This window comes from Miscanthus floridulus, chromosome 11, assembly GCF_019320115.1.
Source record: "Miscanthus floridulus cultivar M001 chromosome 11, ASM1932011v1, whole genome shotgun sequence".
Taxonomy (NCBI): domain Eukaryota; kingdom Viridiplantae; phylum Streptophyta; class Magnoliopsida; order Poales; family Poaceae; genus Miscanthus; species Miscanthus floridulus.
The window spans coordinates 10,109,701-10,128,725 of NC_089590.1; the positions used below are offsets into that span (position 1 = coordinate 10,109,701).

The 19,025-nt window shown below is 40.3% G+C and overlaps 1 protein-coding gene across 1 annotated transcript; it reads left to right on the forward strand.

Moving 5' to 3' along the window:
* Positions 1 to 1,712: 1,712 nt before the first annotated feature.
* On the forward strand, positions 1,713 to 17,111 carry LOC136491634 (thylakoid lumenal 15.0 kDa protein 2, chloroplastic-like). Its single transcript, XM_066487917.1, has 6 exons — positions 1,713 to 5,782; positions 6,326 to 6,429; positions 7,182 to 7,272; positions 7,942 to 8,010; positions 13,009 to 13,118; positions 17,031 to 17,111. Exons 1-6 carry the CDS (start codon positions 5,518 to 5,520, stop codon positions 17,109 to 17,111), a joined length of 720 nt encoding a protein of 239 aa, XP_066344014.1. The 5' UTR covers positions 1,713 to 5,517.
* Positions 17,112 to 19,025: the final 1,914 nt, after the last annotated feature.

Consider the following 19,025-nt stretch of genomic DNA (forward strand, 5'->3'; position numbering starts at 1 on the left):
AGATCTACAACTTTCTAGTTTTGAGTTTTTTTATTCAAAGTCGTTAAGATGCTAAAAAAAATTAATGACATATTCAAACTTAAGGGTATTTTCGACTTTTTACACCTGCAGTTTGATGGCGTTAGAGCCAAAACTGACGGCAGTGGTATGGAGGGTACAAAAAAAGTTGGAGCAATGACGCTGAAGACCACTAAACTTTTTCAGAAACTTACAGAGCATTACGTTCTTTTTTTAATGGCACACGTAAGAATCCCCCCTAGGATGAGCCGTCGGGCTCTATTTTCGGCTTACGGGCCGAGCAGGCCTGAGTCGAGTAAAGAGGCCAGCAAACGTGTGAAAGGAAAGTCAATAGGCCGACTCAGACACGCGAATTGGGCTGTGTGAAAATCCCATAAATCTAGCAGAATTGATGCATTGGTTGTGTACTCTTGCAGAACAGCACTTCGTTTCTGGAAATTATGGCATTAAGGTGTTTTCAAACGAAAGCTCTCAGAATTTCAGTTTTTACAGCACTTTTCAGAATAATAATTAATCCTAGACACATGTGTTATATTTATTGTACAATTCTCTTATATCTCGCAATATAGAATTTGTATACAACATTAAATGTGCAGTTTAATTGTTGTTTTGCTTAGCTTTAATTTTTCTGAATCAAATAGTAGATTAATTCTGAAAAAAATTCTATGCTTTGATTTGAATTTAATTCTGAAAATTGCTAGTACAACCTCGTTATGAATTTTATATCATGTAGTTACAAGAATAAAATCTTGAATGATTATAATAGAAACATGGTATATGGAATATGAGCTCTCTGAATCCTACAAACCTTAGACTTCCCCAGGCTCATATCTATTTTCTTTACTAGCAGTGAATAATTTTTGGGATGAATGAATGCTTCATATTAATTCTGAAAATTTGCATATACCATAATCCTGAAAAATGCTAAGGATGCTTCTAAGAGTATTTTGTATAACCATCCGCTATCTTTTTGCACTTTGCCACTTGTTTACATACAGTGAACTCATACGCACATGATGATTCCGGTAATAATAATATATGGATACCTTCGTGAAGAAGGAATATCCTGGATTTGTCTTAATGACAGAATTATATAACATGGTCATTTATTAAATACTAGTAGCATATTCTTCTGCCACTGAAGTGGAGTTGACCTTAAGCATTATAGTTTCCTTATATTACTCTCAAAGAATGAGTATGTGACCAAGCTAAACCCCGAAGGTCTTATGGGACTCACTAATCAGAAATTCTAGAAGATATACTACATTATGATTGCATAATGCTAGAAATATTGAAAATTGAATTTTCAAAGCTATATGACCATATGAGATATAATGCTGCTCTATAAACAAATACAATAAGCTTGAAGCTTTGTGATTAAAAGTCATAGAAGACGAGATGGTAAATAAGACTTTGTCTAATTCCAGAAGAAATATTTCTTGAAATAGAAAGACCAAGAGCATTGAAGTACTAGAAGTATTCAAATTTATCATTCATAATTACTCAATATCAAGTAGAAATTGAGTTAGAATTTTTGGACAGTATTATGAATCAGGATATATGACTTGCATATATTGTACTCCTAGAAGGATCATGATTACATATCACAACTATGAAGTAGAGCATGCATGAAGCTGCTAAATAGTCAAGCATAGAAGCTAAGACAATGTAAGAATGGATAAGAATTAGAATATTTAAATGCTTCTCTTGAAGAAGAGCTTAGCCATGTGCTTATAAACTTGTATATGTCTTTAAACTTACTATCTCGAAGTATTAGTAGTAGTGGTAATGGTGCTGTAAGTTTTAGTTCCCGTTGAGTTAAGTGGATTATGTAAACTCATAGAAGAGTTAATGGTTACTTTATTAGCTTAAAGACTAATATGAAGCATTTATATATTCTTAGTTGCAATTCTTACTTGCAGTAATATATGTCAATCTTGCATGGAATAAATAAGTTTTATATGTTTCACATCTAAATAATTGTCTATTTTTGCCTATCTAAATAAGTTTGCAATGATTTATCCACAAAGAAGCCTTAATTAACCATGAAGGTTATAGTTCTTTGTGCACTACTACTATGTATATAGAAGGGAAACTGGATTTTCCTAGAAGCATATAAACAATTGGACTATATTGACATATTAACTGATCTTGGAAGGATCGATTTAGCCAAGAAATAGTATAATCCTAAAACTAAGTATTTAATATGTTAGGCCAAAAACTAGAAGTTTATGTTCTACCCTGAATATATAGTTGTACACTAAATAGTACACTATATATGTGAATTTCATGCCATAATAAATGAATACTAGAAGTATGATTAGATTCTTTGAAACATTAGGAATGATTATTCATAGATGATGCATGAAGCACATTACTACTTGAAGTAATTATGGCATGAAAAGGGGGAGCAATTTTGGGTAAAGTCATAAGAAAATATGGGTAATATATATTTAATAGGCATAGCCTTCCTAAACCTATCTTTAAGTGCATGTATCAGAACTTGAAGTCCTAGCCACGTCCTCTCCGGCCAAGTTAACTTTCTCTACATTGTACGAATTACAAGTAAGCTTGTAGCTTTGCATTTTATTGTTATCTATTATGTTGAATTGAATACCAACATTCCACATTACATATGAATGTGTATCACTATGTTGTGCTCTCGTTGAGCTACAACTTCTGCACTCCTGCATGAGGATTAGCATAGAAGCTATATTCAGTAGCTTGTAGCTACTACCTTTTTCCCTCATAATTAAATTGGCTAACTAGCACGCTAGTTCTTGTAGCTACTACCTTTTTCTTATTTTGCTTTCAATGCGTTGCATGCATAAGCAATACATTGGTCTATGTCCAAGTAGCCTAAGATCAGGGGAGTTGGTTAATCTAAAATTAGCTAAATGGAGAAGTGACCTAATTGATGGGATGAATAATTGTGGAATTAAGATGGTGGATAACACACTTAGATGATTTGGGATTTTTGAAGAAAAGGCATTTCGGGAATTTTGTATTAATGATGATTAGAAATTTCTAGAAGAAATTTCATGTGATTTTGAATGTTGCGTATTATATATATTTGAAGTATATGGTCCATTTTTTATGTATGAGTAATTGGATCGTTTTTTTGGGTTAAACAATAAAGAAGCTAGACAATGAAATTGTTTTCTAAACCATGATATGTGCAAATCAGGGGGAGAACATTCCCTGAGTTTGTAGGAATGCCAAACATTCTTAAGTGCACTTTATGTATTCTAGCTCAGTTGCATTTAGTGAATAATAACTCCCGTGTTAAAATATGTGCTGTGAATATTTCCCATAAAACTACATCATAGCATACATGAATGGGCCTCCACTTATAGTTGGAGATACATGAATCTGAATTATTTTATACCCATAATAGGGGATATCTTTTGAAGTATGCTATTAAAGATCTAATATTTGAATTAGGGGGAATGAAAACCTATGTTGAATGCCAAATATTATTTTCATAGAAGGAAAATAGTCTTAAGAGAAAAATATTCGTTGAAGCTTGAAGCAGGAATAGTATCATGCACTAAATCAAACAATAGTTTGACTAATGCTCTTGTGAAGCATGAAGTGGAGCATATGCTAGATATTTTTGAAAATGAGAGGACTAACTTGAAGTTATAAACCAGAAGGTGTGTTTACTAGTAGTAAACTAAATGTTGTATACTATCAAGCTAAAATCTACTAGGATACCTGTGGATTCTAGTTTAGTATGTACTTGTTGGATAGAAATAAAATGAAACTCCTCCGCTCTCATGAAGAGAACACCACATAAAGAAGGTTAAGCACCTCATGAAGAGGATCATCATGAAGATGAAATCCAACACACTAAGCGCGCGCATCATTAGTGTTGGGACGCAGAGCAATAAATTATCTCTTATTTGGGAAATGACAAAGAGATAGAATAATCTCACATTGTGAGAATATTGAGAGAAAATAATAGTTGTCAACAAAGCTATATCTAAAATTGCAAATGTTTCCCTTATGAGAACCCGGATCCGGAAACAAAGTCTATGGCAAACTCGCCTATGGCGATTATATTAGGTCAGTGAAGAAAGCAATTGAGGTTGAATCTCCTACTCAGAAGAAATAAATGTTCTGCTATATCTTTGGTAAATAAAATGAATAAATATGAAATATGCAGTTAAGAAGTGGATTATGAAGATCCATATAGTTCTAGAAGAATATAAATCACAACATATGAAAATTAAATCTCATATAAAGTATTAATAAGTCTAAGGTATAATATATTCCTGAATGAATATTGAAGTCTAAAGAAGAGCATATCCTAGAAGGAATAGTCATCGAATGACTTTGTAGTGAATAATACTATCTCATTGTGTATATAATAATATCTCATATTGTAGAGAATATATCGCATAGAAGAGAAATATTATTCACTAAGAATGAGGACATCCCTGAAGGATTGAATCCATGAAGGATTTATCAGTCGATTCTTAAAAGGCATCATTAATCCCTGAAGTGAATGTAGACCCAAGAAAAAGAAAATGAGGAATTCCTAAATACCATGAAGGTGTCATACAAACACTCAGAAAGTGCATATTGAAAGGCTAGCAATGAAGTGATATATCCTCTAAATACCATAGAAGGTATGAGAATATTGGTGATTTTGGCAATTGAATTATCCCCTAAATGCCAAATACAAGACTGGATTTATTATTTAGTGGTACAATCTAAATCCTGAAGATTTGTAGAACATATAATATGAAAATCCACTAAGGAAGAATTATAACTATTCAAACTCTAGTATGAGATTTGATACACTATCTTGAAAGATATTGAATATTATAACTTATTTACCCCTATAATCTCCTAAAGGATTTATTATCCTGAAGAATAAAATTTATTTGTTTTGCACAACTAATAAGTGGTTATTATGCATGAAGCATATTGCTCTTATTTATACTCGTATAATTCATAGAAAAATTATGAGCTAACTTTTTGAAAGATATAGTATTGTAGTATTGCATACCATTAAGTGGTTTCCTATGTGAATTTTTACTCGAAGGTTTCTCACATAAGGTTTTTAATGAGACAACATGTGCAAAGCAATTAACGAATGCAATGTACTCTTTTCTTTTAAAATTATTTTTTTCACTGGGTTTTCGGAATGGAGTTTTTAACGAGGCATGTGCATATCGTGGTAATCGTCCAAGGGGGAGTGTTATAAAACATACAAAATCTATCCTAGAAGAAAAAAAGGAGAAATCTTAATCCTAATCTATTTGCATCTAGGGTTCTTATCAAACTCTTAGACCTTGACAGAACTATATATATGTGGGAAGTTCTATGTTGTAAATTATTAATATTGAGAGAAATAAAAAATAGTCTTCATATCTCTTGTATCTGTGTTCTACTTTCATCTACAGTATTAATAGTAATAGTAAGAGACGGAGAGAGAAAGATTCTTACCGCTGGCAACATATTTTCTAAGAAAAACAAAGAAAAAAAAACATGGCGATGGCTCTTCTCCCAACCGTTCGTCTTCTTCCACTAACGTCCTGCAGAACAACAGCACCAACCTCGTCGCCATTATCCGTTCGCCGTCCACGGCCAAGAGCCCTTTCCATCCCTCGCGTCCACTTCTGCGCCAGCCGGACCCCGCAAGCCCCTGCCGCTGCTAGGGAGGCTGCTGCTTTCTGGGCTGGGAAGCTCGCCGGCGCTGTGCCATGGAAGGCCGCGTTCTCCGGCGTGCTCGCCGTCGCCGTCTCCACCTGTCGTAAGTTTGCTTGGTCTTTACTTCGGCATTTAGATTTACAATGCTTCGGGGAACATTCCTGAGTGAAGGAGGTGGAAGGGCATTTGTTCCGAATTGCTGTAATAAAGAATGTTATTTGTGGCGAGAACATGCCGTCGCTTCTTCACCCATATATACTTTTGTTCTTGCTTCCTATGCCTAGTTTAGAAATATGAACTGGGGAAAAGTATGGGATAGGAATAGGGGAGGCTCTTGAAATAAAATGCAGAGATATAACAGCGGACTTTTAATTAAGTCTACCATTGCATAGCTGTATGGTAACACGAACAGGTGGATGCTGAAGGAGAGTAATGAAGTACCTAACTATTTGTGAGATTAATCTTTAAACTTGAAATAACTACTCTGATCGAGTTCCAGATTTATATTTGCCTCCATATGCTGCTGTGCAGTGCTGGTACCGTTTCTTATCAATGTCTAGTAAAAAAAAGAAGCATAGAATATATTTTTTTGATAAACTTGCCTTTTGTTCACAAGTAAGTGTCAGTTAACATCTGGTACTTGCAGTTGTTGGTTTGGCCAATGCCAGAACTGGGGTAAACAAACCAGAATTGCTTCCTAAAGAATTTACTACCGTCATCGATGTTTCTGGTTTTCTCTCGTCAGGCCAGGTAGCTCCATCCCATTACATTACACTAAGTATTTTGTTTCTTCACAGGCACTTAGGAAATTTAGTGCCCTGATGAACAATACTGATAATCAGATGATGAAAAACTTAACCTGAAAGCATTAAACTGATTAAATTTGACAAATGCTGAAGATCCCAATACTATTTGTTCTTCTAGGATTAGATATCCTGAGTGTCCTGTGTATTTTTTCCGAGGAAGAAGAGAAAACTAAACATTTATATAGGATGTAAATTGTCTGATTGAGGCACATTATTTATGATCAGTTCATCTTGCTATATATATCTTTCATGAAATGTCTTATCTCTCATTTTAAGTCTTATATTGATATAAAGAGGTATACTTGCCTTGATTGTTTTTTTGTTCTAACTGAGATGCACTCTCTGAGCATCTCGAACAGATTACCTATCCCACATTTTCTAAAGGTCTATATAGGTGATCTCCTATTATTATTCAGGTACCTTTTTCTTCTTCTTCGTCAACAGATTACCAATAATTTTGGATAGGCTTTAAAGTGGATAGGGCAGAGGAGGTGAAACTCCTACATTTGAAGGAGAGGGGGTTTGATTTTGAGTAATTACTTAAAAATTTTAGGTATTGGGGATATGACGAGTAATCTGTTGAGCAAGCACAATCCCTTGTATTGCATTTTTTTTAGTATTGGAGATGAGATACATAATCTGTTGGAGATGCTCTTAGCTACACATCAATCATAGAGAAGGGTTATTTGTTCTTAGGAAAACCGTTTGCGCCAAGAGATAGAAGACCTGGAGAAGGATACAGGGTACAAACTGCGAGTCCTTGCACAAAATTATCCTGATACACATGGTGAGTTTTTTTAATTCTATATGGTGCACCCTTGGCTTGCTTTCCATTGTTTCATCACTATTTTCATTAAAAAATACTTATAATCTTGGTATGCTTGGTTACAGTTTCCTAACTTGCATATTCAATCTCTTGTTATGATGTCTTGATTAACCACATGAAAATGACCAAATATCATTACCTTAATGAACTATGGTCCTGTTGTTTTTGCTATTGTTTATTACAACAGAAATGAGCAAAACTACCCTTTTGGAGATTGTTCCATGTTGGAACTATAACATAACTTAGTTTATGATGTCTTTTTTCTCCTATATAGTATGCAACATCCTTTCAATCAAATTTCCAAACATCATATGACTTCCTTTCATAAGGGAAAGCATTTGGTTGTACCATTATTCCATGACTGAACTAACGCGATGTTTGGTAAATGGGATAGGGAAATGATATCCCACCCTCCAAAGGGTAATATTGCATCCTAGCCATCCATTCTTCACTCCTCATTTAATCCTAGCTGTTCATCTATTTCCCTTTCCCAATCCAACCTCTCATAACCCATTTGCCAAACATTGTGTAAATTTTAGCAGGATGCAAATCCCTATCTTGTCATGACTCCGCATGTGATGTCCTATTGTTGCGATTTGTTTCATTGCTATTTGGGCTATATTGTTCCAGGATTGGCTATCAAAGATTTTTGGCAGGTTGATGAGCGTACTATTGTTTTTGTTGCTGATCCAACCTTTGGTAAGATACTTGCAGCATAATGGCCAAGTTTTTTCTTTTGTTTCCCTAAATGTAGCAACTGTTTGTTTTGAATATCACTTTTGATCAGTGCAAAAGGAAAAAAAAAGACGTGGAATTTGAATAATTTAATGAATGGACTGAGTGGCTGAACAAACTAATTGCAAGGTCTTTTCGCTGAATGCAATTATAGAGAGTTTTCTGTATCACACTGGTGAAAAGAAATGCTGTAGTCTCACAGAATGCGGAAGTTTTGACAAACTTGTAAGATGAATCACGCCACAGTTTTACTTTTTTCTTGACATAAATGAATAATTGAAAAGCAATTCCTTGAAACTGATCCACATAAGTTGAAACATATTGCCCTATTGCTGTTGGTGATCCCATTTGTGACAAGCTTTGTCATTGCTCCTTCATAGCAACAAAGTTCAAGAAGGCGCTAGGCGCTGACCCATGTCCTAGCGCCTAGGCCAGCCTATGCGTTTCAAGGCGTTTTGCCAATTTAGCACACAACATATATAGCAGAAAATGCTAAATAAATTAGTTAAATAGAAGCATAGAGTAGTTGAATACAACATATAAAAGAGAGGGCAGTAGACATACCTTAGTGGCTTACTGGCTTAGGCTCAATAATCAATAGACAGCTTGTTCCTAGTTTCTACAACAAGGATTGACAACTTGTAAATACTCAATAGACAGCAAGCAGTTTATCAAAAAAATATAAAATAGCAAGTTGACACTTATCTGAATGATTTTAGCCATCTCCCATCCATGAACAGACCATATCAGCAGCTAGTAATTACAAATTTTAAAGCACAAATAAGTGGACAGGACATCAGTACAAGTGCACAACACAATTCATAAATAAAGGTCTTGTTCAGAGACCACATAACACAAAAGAAGAAAAACATAGTCACACAACAGCAGTTCATAAGTTTCAGACATACATGAATGCATCATAAAAGATAAACCATGACATGATAAAAAGGCCCCACTACCGTATCATCTTTCTTCTTCAATAGGGTTCCACATAATCATCCTCATCTTCATCAAACTGTTCTTCTTCGGAGTTAAATTCTTCTCCTTCATAAACTTGTCTCACTCTTGCACTTCTACGCAGCTCAAGTTGTTCTTATGCTGCCACTGCATCTCCAATAATAGACCAAGGTATCCTTGTACCTTCCATCTCATTTTCCTCATCTCTATAGACTAACTAATGCACAATTCATCTCCATTCTCACGCAGAAAACCTTGAGCTTCAGTTGTATCATTAGACAAGAGAACATCACTAATCTTCTTTGACTTGATCTTTTCTTTCTTATTAATTAGCTTGGAGTTGAATTGAATATAGACCAATTTGTTCAGGCGGGCTGTAGTAAGCCTATTTCTCTTCTTAGTGTGTACCTATAAATTTAAAATAAGAGCATTTTTCTGGCCTACAATTTAATTGTAATGCTGCTGCAATTTTTAGGATAGATAGGTACTAACCCTTCAAACTCCGCTCTAATTTCTTTCACAACCAGAAGAGCTTGATGTCAAAGATAGAATCCTTGTAGCCATCTTCTATAAAGCTGGTTTTTCAGTTCCATACAACCGCTACCAAGATGCTGAAATAAATAAAAAACACCTCTATTAGTTAGTAGCCATTTATTGTTAGATGAAAACAACAAACAATCATGTTGTAATCAAATTTATTGTAAATCCCTCCTTGCATCACCTTGTCATAGAGTTTGCACTTCACCTTGTCGTTGTTAGCATCAACAAGAACCCCATATTCCCATCCCACATTATCTGAATTCCTTCTCAGGAGATTCGCTCCCTTAGTGTTCGCTAGGCAGACATTCAGATTCAAAGCACAGATCAGGCTCTCTAACATTCAGGCATTCAGAGTAGTCATTCAGAGCATTTAGGCATCCATAGTATTCAACTTCAAAGCAGGGGAGAGGAGTAGGGGAGGGGAGCAGCGAGCAGGGGAGAGGAGTAGGGGAGGGGAGCAGCGAGCAGGGGAGGGGACTGTTCAAAGCAGGGGAGAGGAGTAGGGGAGGGGAGCAGCGAGCAGGGGAGGGGAGCTGCGAGCAGGGGAGGGGACTGACCTTGGGGCTGCCGCTTAGGGAGGACCGGAGGACACCGTCGGGGAGGGATGCGCCGACGGGAAGACAAGACCGGCGGGGAGGTGCTTCCAGGTGGGGAGCAGTGCGATCGGTGAGGAGGTGCTTCCAGGTGGGGACGAGCTTAGGGATGGGCCACAGGGAGGAGCTTCCAAATGGGGAAGAGTGCGGCCTGCGGATCCACCTGCCCGGCGCCAGCAGGGAGGAGCGCGTCCGTTGGGAGCAGCTTCCCGGAGGGGTCGCAGGTGGAGGTGGGTGAGCGGACAGCAGCCGTCTGAGAGCGGGAGAAGCACGAAGTAGGCAGGTGCGCGTCCTTTTCCCCCCTTCTGCCTCTTATCCTTCCCGTGTGAGGCTTCTTTTCCCGCGCCCGAAGCTAGCTGCGCGCTCGCTTCCATGGGGGCGGAAAATTTTGCGCGCTCGCCCTAGGCGTCCGCCTCCACGCTGCCTAGAGCGCCTACGCGCTGCCAAATTGCCACCGAGGCGCCACCTTGCGCCGTCGAGGCGCTACGCCCGCCTAGGGGTCCACCTACCCCCGTAGGCCAGGCAAAGCCCATCGCCTCCTGATTAGTTGCGCCTAGGCCCGCCTAAGGCGTCGCCTTTTTGAACTTTGCATAGCAATGTTATTGGTTCATTCAAATTGCATATGGTGTTTTTTTGAGGTCGACTACGAGGGAATCAAAAACCGATCCCCACTTGATTTCATTCCATAGATCCCAGGCAAGCCGGTGGGTAGAAGGGTGTAATGCACCTATTACAGAGACGACCCTTGGAGGTCTCAGAAGTACATGGCATAGGGGAAGAGAGAAGGAATACAACACCAGCAAAAATAAAACAAACAACAATACCAGTGGTACAACTACAGGCTCAGTCTACATCTAGAGCTAGTGCGAGCACCACGTTCCCGACCTCTGCCACCAGCAAAGACATACTCTGAAGAACTCTAACCACATGCAGCTGCAAGCGAGTCGGGTCTGACAGGCGATAGGCAGGAAGCTGTAAGGCACTGAGTCAGAATAAACTAGCGACAACCGTGAGTTGCATCGCCTATGAGAGCATCCAGCTTCTGGCCAACGCCCACCAACGCTATTTGGGGGGAGGAAGCCTCAAAGGGGATGAAAGTTAGGAGGAAACGAGGAGATCCAGAGAGGAGATCAAGGTCCCCGCAGCCCAGGATACGATGAGATGAAGCACTCAAGTGAACTAGAGGATGACAGAGCAAGCCGTCGACGGTGAGCACCTGTCGGCAAGCAGTGTGCGCAAAAGCCAAGGGGCAAGGAGGGTAGTCAGACCAATAACAAGATAGGGATGGGAGAGCAACTGGGGAAAACACAAAGGATGCGCCGGGTGCAGATGGGAGCAGGTGTGCTTGTGTCGATGCCTTCAAGAAGGAAAGTGATGTCCACGGACACCACCATTGACGATCGGGGCTTGCAAGAAGGAAGGTTGGAGGGTCTGAGCTAGCTCCTCCACGATGGCGCCCTCAAGAGGGACGCGACGTTGTTGACGCCGCCACCACCGGCTCCAGGTCACCAGAGCTAGGTTTTCACCAGGAGGAGAGCGACATGCTATAGTGTGGGGGGCTATGTCGACGCCTCCAAGGAGGTAAACGGCGTCGGATGGCATCGCCGTCGATCGCACAGTCAAGTTGTGCACGGCTTTCATCTAAGCTCCCCAAGCCCATGAACTATAGCCTTCACTGCCAACTAGTCTCGTCGCCGACCTGTCCTTCTCTCCCAAAAACAGAGGGCGATATCATCCTGGCCACCGGCGCACGAGCCAGGGCAGGATGGGGCGTAGCTGCGGCTACCCGCGACCGTGAGCTGGAGCGGCCCCGCAGGCAACTGCCTTGCTATGTCTAGTAGACCGACTGCTGCCGCAGCAGGCCGGCGCGCCTGCCAGGGGACCATGCCTCATGGGTCGGAGGAATCGAAGCGGAACTAGAGGTTGTCGTTGAAGGACACGACACCTGCAGGAAGCAGATGGCGGAGCGGACGGCGACCAGGCCCACGTGGACCCCCTTGCCGGAGGTGACCAGGTCCGCCGTGGCTGCACAGCGTGGAGCTTCCGTGTTCTGGCCGCGCGAAGCACAACGGCACCACGCCTGCCGGCAGAGCAGTCCACTGCGCCCTCCGGAAGCAGTCCACCGCGCGGAGCCTGGGCGTTGCTGACCCGCGGCACTACGTCTAGCTCGATCTGCAGCTCCCCGGAGTCAACGCCGGCGAGCGCTCAGTCGCCTCAGCCGGCCACAGCCTCGGCCAGCAGAGCCAGATCCGGCCGCCGCGGGCTGGCCCCGGCCAGCCACGGCCCGAGAACAGCCGTCGCCGCCGCAGGCAGAGTCGGGCCGGAGACGTAGCTGCCGAGCAACAGTCCACCTCCACAGATCCACCCTTCACAGTCACGGATCTAGCCATTAGAAGCACGGATCTGGCCAGAGCATGAACAAACAAAGATTTGGAAGAGATTCGAAATTGGGGAGAAAAGAGGAAGCGGTGGAGAAGAAGCACGCGGGGGACAGCCTTGTTGAGCGCCCGTCCGCTGGCCGCCGCCGCCACGGCCGCGGATGTCAAGGAGCCGCGGCGGCAGCGGCCGAGTGAGCCGGAGGGGAGCGGAGGCTAGTTGGCCGGGCGAGTCGCCCTCGAGTCGCCTCGCGCGAGGGGAGACTATGCCTTTCCGCAATGTAAAAAAGCTTAGAGAGTTGTAGGAGTATCAAATTGCATACGATGTTATTAAGAGGAATCTATAGTTTTCTATTTGAAGATGTCACCGAATAGAATTTTAGCACTGAATATTATGGCATTCTTATGTGTACTAGTACTATAAAAATACTTGAACTTCATTTGCTGTGATATTTATTGGTGGGTCATATGTACTGAATCTGAGAATCTTTTGGTAGGTAACATAATAAATTTCAACATTGGTCCATTAGTTGATTTAGACGTCCCTCGGACCTTTTGGAGTCAGGTTTCTGGGAAGTATGGGAACATGTTCTACTGGAAAGAAAAGGTGACATTCTATTGTTTGACCTATTAGTTATCATGATATATTCATATTGCATTGCAGTACTTGTTCCTTGCATGTAACACCCCCAAAATTTGCCTCTTTTGAAAATAGGATTAAAATGAATTTATTTTCGAATTTTGTGCTCATGAAATATAGGAAAATAAAATTTTTCATTAAATTAAAATTCATCATAAGGTTTAGCAACATATTTGTGCATACATGCCGGCACATTTGTTTCTTTGAATTGTGTGGAATTGATTCAAATTGAAAACATTCGAAATGCTTTTGAAAAATAAATTTGAAAATGGCTTTTGAAGTAAAAGAAAAGAGGGAAAAAGAGAATTAGAAAAATAAAAGAATTTAAAAAGGTGTAAAATTTATTTTTGGAGAACTTACTAAAATCCCTCATTTTTAATTAAGTTGAAAAGTGTATTTGAAACCTTATTCAATTTTGATTTGATTCATATTTGAATTCGGTTTGAGAATGGAAAAGGAAAAGAAGAAAAAAAACTCTCCCACTCTCTTGTAGCTCGTGGCCAGCAGGCAGCCCAGCAGGCCAGCCAATTTGCTTTCTTCCCCGCGCCTCCGTTCTCGGCCCGCTCCCACTCTCCCGTGCGGCCCAGCAAGTCGTTCTGCAGCGGCCCATCTCTGTAGCCCTAGCTCAGCAGCCTACCGCGCCGCGCATCCCCTCCCTCTCTCTTGCGCCGACAGGTGGGGGCGCCCTGTCAGGGCCGTCTGCTACCTCTTGTCCCCACGCCGGACTCCACCACCGCCATCGTCATGAGTCCGACTCCGCACCGGCTACGCGTGCTCCGCTGCCGTGCTGCTCAAGCCGCCTCCTCCTCATAAAATCGGATGCCTCGTGTCCGCCGCTTTCAATCCCGAGCCCTAGAGCAAGCCTCTGCCTCGCCGAGACGCCACAGCCACGCCGCAACCAAGCGCCGCCGTCCATCGTCGCCCCGCCAAGCTGCACGCTGCGACCGAGACCTCTCCAACCGCTACAAGCCCTAGTGAGTTCTAGGTGGGTTTCTACATCCTCCTGTCCCCTTACCGTCGAGTTCTGAGCCCGGAATCGCTACTCTAGCCAACTCCGGTGAGCTCCTTCGCCGTCGACAATGGAGTCCGCCGTGCCTAGCTACTGTTCTGGCCGGCGTTCCTCACTCCTTTCCCCTCTGATCTAATCCAAGCCGACCAGTGAAGATCCAACGGCTCGATTTAGCCCGTACCCCTTCGTCTTGTAGTTTTGTAAAAGAGACCTTATAAGTATTTAAGTATTTACCCGCGGTCCAAAGCGCATTCACATATTACGTTTTCTTATTTGGAAAGCGTAGAGTTCTTCGGTTTAGATCCAAAATATGTTTTCACTTATTTACAGTTTTGCCACTAATCTTGTTTTAGCCATAAAATCTCCGTTTTAACTCTGATTTGACCCGTTTAACTTGCGTTAGGTTCATAATTTCATAATCTGCATGTTCATACTACTGTTAGATATGTTTTTCAACTTTTAAAATTCGAGGTTAGATTTAATCTATTATTTTAATAAAGGAAATCTTGTTTAATTCGTATCTTCTGCAGTTTTAGCTCCGAATTGACCCATTCAAGTTGTGCTAGATTCATTGCAATGAGATCTATGCATCGGTAACAGTGTTTATCCATGTTACTATTTCTGAAATTTCATGGTTTAAATCATATCTTGATTAATGATTATGCAACTGGATTTTATAAGTAAAATATGGTTTGTTTTACTTTAGTTTTATAATTCAAATCTAAATTTGATTTGATTCAATTTATAATATTTATAAAATATTATATATATATATAAATTTATATGGTTAAAATAAATGAAGTCTATAGTTTTCTTTTCCACGTATAAAGCAAATCTCTCGGTAGTTGTATTTTTTCAACCGTAGCCCTGATTAGAGTGCTTCTTGCGACTTTGTGTTCATAGTGATGCGTAGAATCGTGTTTCAAACTCTTTCACTTATTTTTCTATGATTGATGTACTGTTCTGATTTAGTTCTATTGTTTGCTTCGTGTATGATTGTATGGATACTTGTGTGGTGCTTTATGATTATATCCAGTCGGTGAGATATACGTGGGGATCAAGAAGAAGAAGAACGTTGAAGATTAAAGCTTATCAAAGGATCGGTGTTTTAAGGCAAGTATAGCATGGGATCATCCTTGTTGTCCTATACACCTTTAATTATTTAATTCATACTGCATGTGTCTACCTTGATTAGCACTAAGGATTTCCTAGTAATTTGTACTTGTACCTTGATGCCTTTGGGTTATTGCATTGGGTAGCTTTGCTAGTGCTCAACTACAACCATGATCTTGTAACTTGACTAATGGTATATGCAATAAACACTAAAAGATGTTTTTAGCAACATAGAAACATGGGCCTAGAGTGTTTAGCTACTTTCTAAATGCTCTAGATTTCTCTTCCTAAGGACTTATCTGTAAGTGATCATCTGGGACTTACAGTACAGCCCTGAGGGCTATATGGCTCTGGTTTTAGCTTAGTATGAGGACCTTTTCTAGCTTGTTAGAGGTTACCTTTATGGCGCAAGAGGGTCTCTGGTTTGTATGATCTCGGCATGCCAAGAGGGTGCACTTTGGTTTCTTTGTATTTTAGTTAGTCACTCCTTGGATGGGGGTTCATGCTTACTGATGGGGAAACCTTAGCGGCCCTAACTTTTTAGATGAACCTTTGAAAGGCTTCATAGTGAACCCTTATTGACCTTCCTTGGTAGTGGGTCAAGAGGCTCGCGACCTCAGGCGAAAGGGTAAATCACGACTCACAGTGAAAGTGTACAACCTCTGCAGAGTGTAAAACTGGTATATCAGCCGTGCTCACGGTCACGAGCGGTCTTGGAACCCTTACGGAATAGATGATGAACACTAATGATATGGATGATTAAGATGCTCACTAATAGGTTAATTGTTTATGCTATTCATTATTCATGTTTATCCCGATCATGTGTTTATATGGGTTTAAGATAAATTTGTTGCTACTCCTTTACTAAAATTGTGACTAATTAAAAGCTAATCGCAGTTAAACCAGTGTCATCCTTTTGAGCCTCATGAACCCCATGTTATATTTGTTGAGTATGACATGTACTTATGCTTGCTTTATTTTTTTAATTATTTGGATAAAAATCCCGGATGGGTATCAGATTGCTAGAGTTTGGAGGAATTAGGCTTGTGATCAACCAGTCAGTTGTCTCTGTGGATTTGAAGTATTCACATGAAGATCGGAGTTGTCTTTCCGCTGTCTATACTCTGAGGTTATATTCTTTATACTAATACGTTATGTATTTAAGCATTGTTTATTGACATTTTCATTATTTGTAGTTATATGTGAAATTTGACTCCCTAGGCTCGCATATAGTGTGTATCTGGTTTTGTCCTTAAAACCGAGTGCTACATTGCATCACTTTTGTACTCCCAATTCATCAACAAAATATGTTTTAAATGCCAAATTAACCTTGGAATCCTACCATAGTTTATAAAGTCTTGAATTTGTCATGGGGACCGTTTATACCTTGTGTCTCGTTGCCGTAAACTCTACTAAGATCAACAACCTAAATTCCCAATGGGAGACTAATAGATGTTGAGGAAAATATACATCATCAGGTTGGAACATTAGTGAGGGAGTCACCATGCAGGAAGTATGTAATCAATGAAAATGAGACCTTGACGAGTCATGGCCACTGGTATGTAGGCGAAAGAACTGCGCACCATTTTTGCAGCTTCCTGACGGATTTACAAGTAAACTACAAAATCTTAAAAAGGAGGGCTGCTCAAAACAATGTTATTTATATTTTCGTTCTCTATTTTGTAGTTTACATGTATGGATGGAATTTTGTCAGTATTTATTGATGGTATCGTTGCTTATCTTGAACAATGGATCAGGGAGAGGACGCCTCAATTGAAGCTGCTGTGACTGGCGATATCACGCTATCTAAGAGCAACTCCAACCGAACTCTTACTTAAGCCCTCATCTTATTTTGAGAGTTCAAACACATTCAAAAACCTCTCCAATCCGAACCCCTATTCAAGCCCCGATGGATGAGGGACTCTCATTTCTCTCTCCTAAACCCCAGATGTAGGAGTCCCTCATCCTCTCCCTCATCCTGCTTTCTCTCTTCCATAAAGCTGACAAGTGGGACCAATAAATAGGGTCCATGACAATACAGTGTAAAAGTAGGGAAAATTTAGGAGATCGGTTGGAGTACCCTGAGGAAGTAGGGGATGAAATATGGATAAGGGACTCTCATTTGCAGGAATAGAAGGGCAAAATTTGAGGGATTGGTTGGAGTTGCTCTAAAACCCCACCTGGACAAACACCTGTTCGGAGGTATTATAGAAAGTAATGAGTTATATCGGCCAAAGAAACACGGGTGTACAGAAGTGAAATATTAGAACAGAGACTGAAGATGTCTCATCGTTTCCACTCTCCAGAGAATTAAAGGCTTCACTCTTTCAAATTGAGAACATTTATCTGGTTGTGAATATGGATATTTATACAATGCAAGTGTGGACTTCAAAAACTCTAAATAAGTTAGTACAAACAAGCATGCTGGAACATTTTATACATGCGACATTTCTTTTTGGAATTGTTTGGGATTATATTAATCTAGAGAAGTAGCACATTCCTTTCCATGGAAATGTACCAGAAAAAAGGAAAGTTACATCAAATTAGGTTATCTTCTTTTCTTCCGGTGCTCTTCGCTATTTGTAGCCACGCCCCATTTGTAGATCAAAACAATAACGATCGAAAGCAATCCTCAAACCGATGCTGATGACCGATGAGGATACCTTTCGCGAATTGCAAAATATCTTCTCCCTTGACGGGACTTAGACATTTTCATATTATTATAGGTCCATGAAAGAACTAAGCCCACTTCTAGCTCTAAGGCTAATTGTACTTTTTATATTTCACTAAGGGTCAAGAGGGAGAAAACCTTCTTCCCCTTGGGAGTATGACAATCAGGTCCTCTCTATCCAAATGATATTCGGAGATAAAGTCAAGAAGATCTTAAGGTGTAGAAGTGTATTAAAGTTTTTTCATGGGCCTTTATGACCTTGTCTGAATCTGTTACGGAAAATATTCAATCCTTTCAATTTTATGTCTATTAGGCGAGTCTTAGTGACGGTTTCGTATCCTACTTTTCAAGACTTATATATATGCTTGAGTTTGTAAAACGGATTGGGAACCTTTGTACATTCCTGATAGTTTCAGGATACCTTGGCTATCATGTGCAATCTTATATTCAGATGATTCAGATATATACAGGACATTTATATCTAATTTTATACATAAGATCAAAATTACATTCAATTAAGCCTAATACTGTTTTGTTTTCCACATTCTTGGATACCTGTGTTCTACTGATTTGGGATCAACTACCAACAGACCTTCGGGTTCCCCTAAATGTCTCGAAGGTTTTTAGAATTTTAGTTATCCTAACATTAATATTAAAAGCAGGAGCATTTTTTGAACATCGTCCATTCCATCCAATGACAAGTGGGCCGCCGCTCCTACACCTCCCTATATAAAGTTAGGACTATGTGATCATCTAATGATCTAAATTAATTCAAAGAGCACGTAACAAATACAATAGAGTATGACGGTTGTATTTGTAGCTTGCTGAGTCATCCATTTCGGATTGAACAGACAATGCGAGTTGATTGCTGTTGCAGTCCGCACGTCAAGGCAAATTGATAGCCCAAGTAGATTTATCCTGCCATATTTGTTTTACTTTAATCGCTCGGCCCAAGCAGACAGCACGCAACTCATTGGCTGGCCCAAGTATCAAATCAGCAGGCCTAGAAAGGCGATCCAATCGCCAACCAGAAGGTCTCGCCGAGGAGGAGCAGCGCCCGTTTTCTGACTCCGGCCCACCT

Bases quoted from the DNA above. Each gene is read 5' to 3' on its own strand.
- LOC136491634 (XM_066487917.1), top strand. From the start codon at position 5,518: ATGGCGATGGCTCTTCTCCCAACCGTTCGTCTTCTTCCACTAACGTCC. The intron at 8,011-13,008 runs GTAAGATACTTG...ATCTTTTGGTAG, and splicing joins TGTTGCTGATCCAACCTTTG to GTAACATAATAAATTTCAAC. The intron at 13,119-17,030 runs GTGACATTCTAT...ACAATGGATCAG, and splicing joins TGTTCTACTGGAAAGAAAAG to GGAGAGGACGCCTCAATTGA.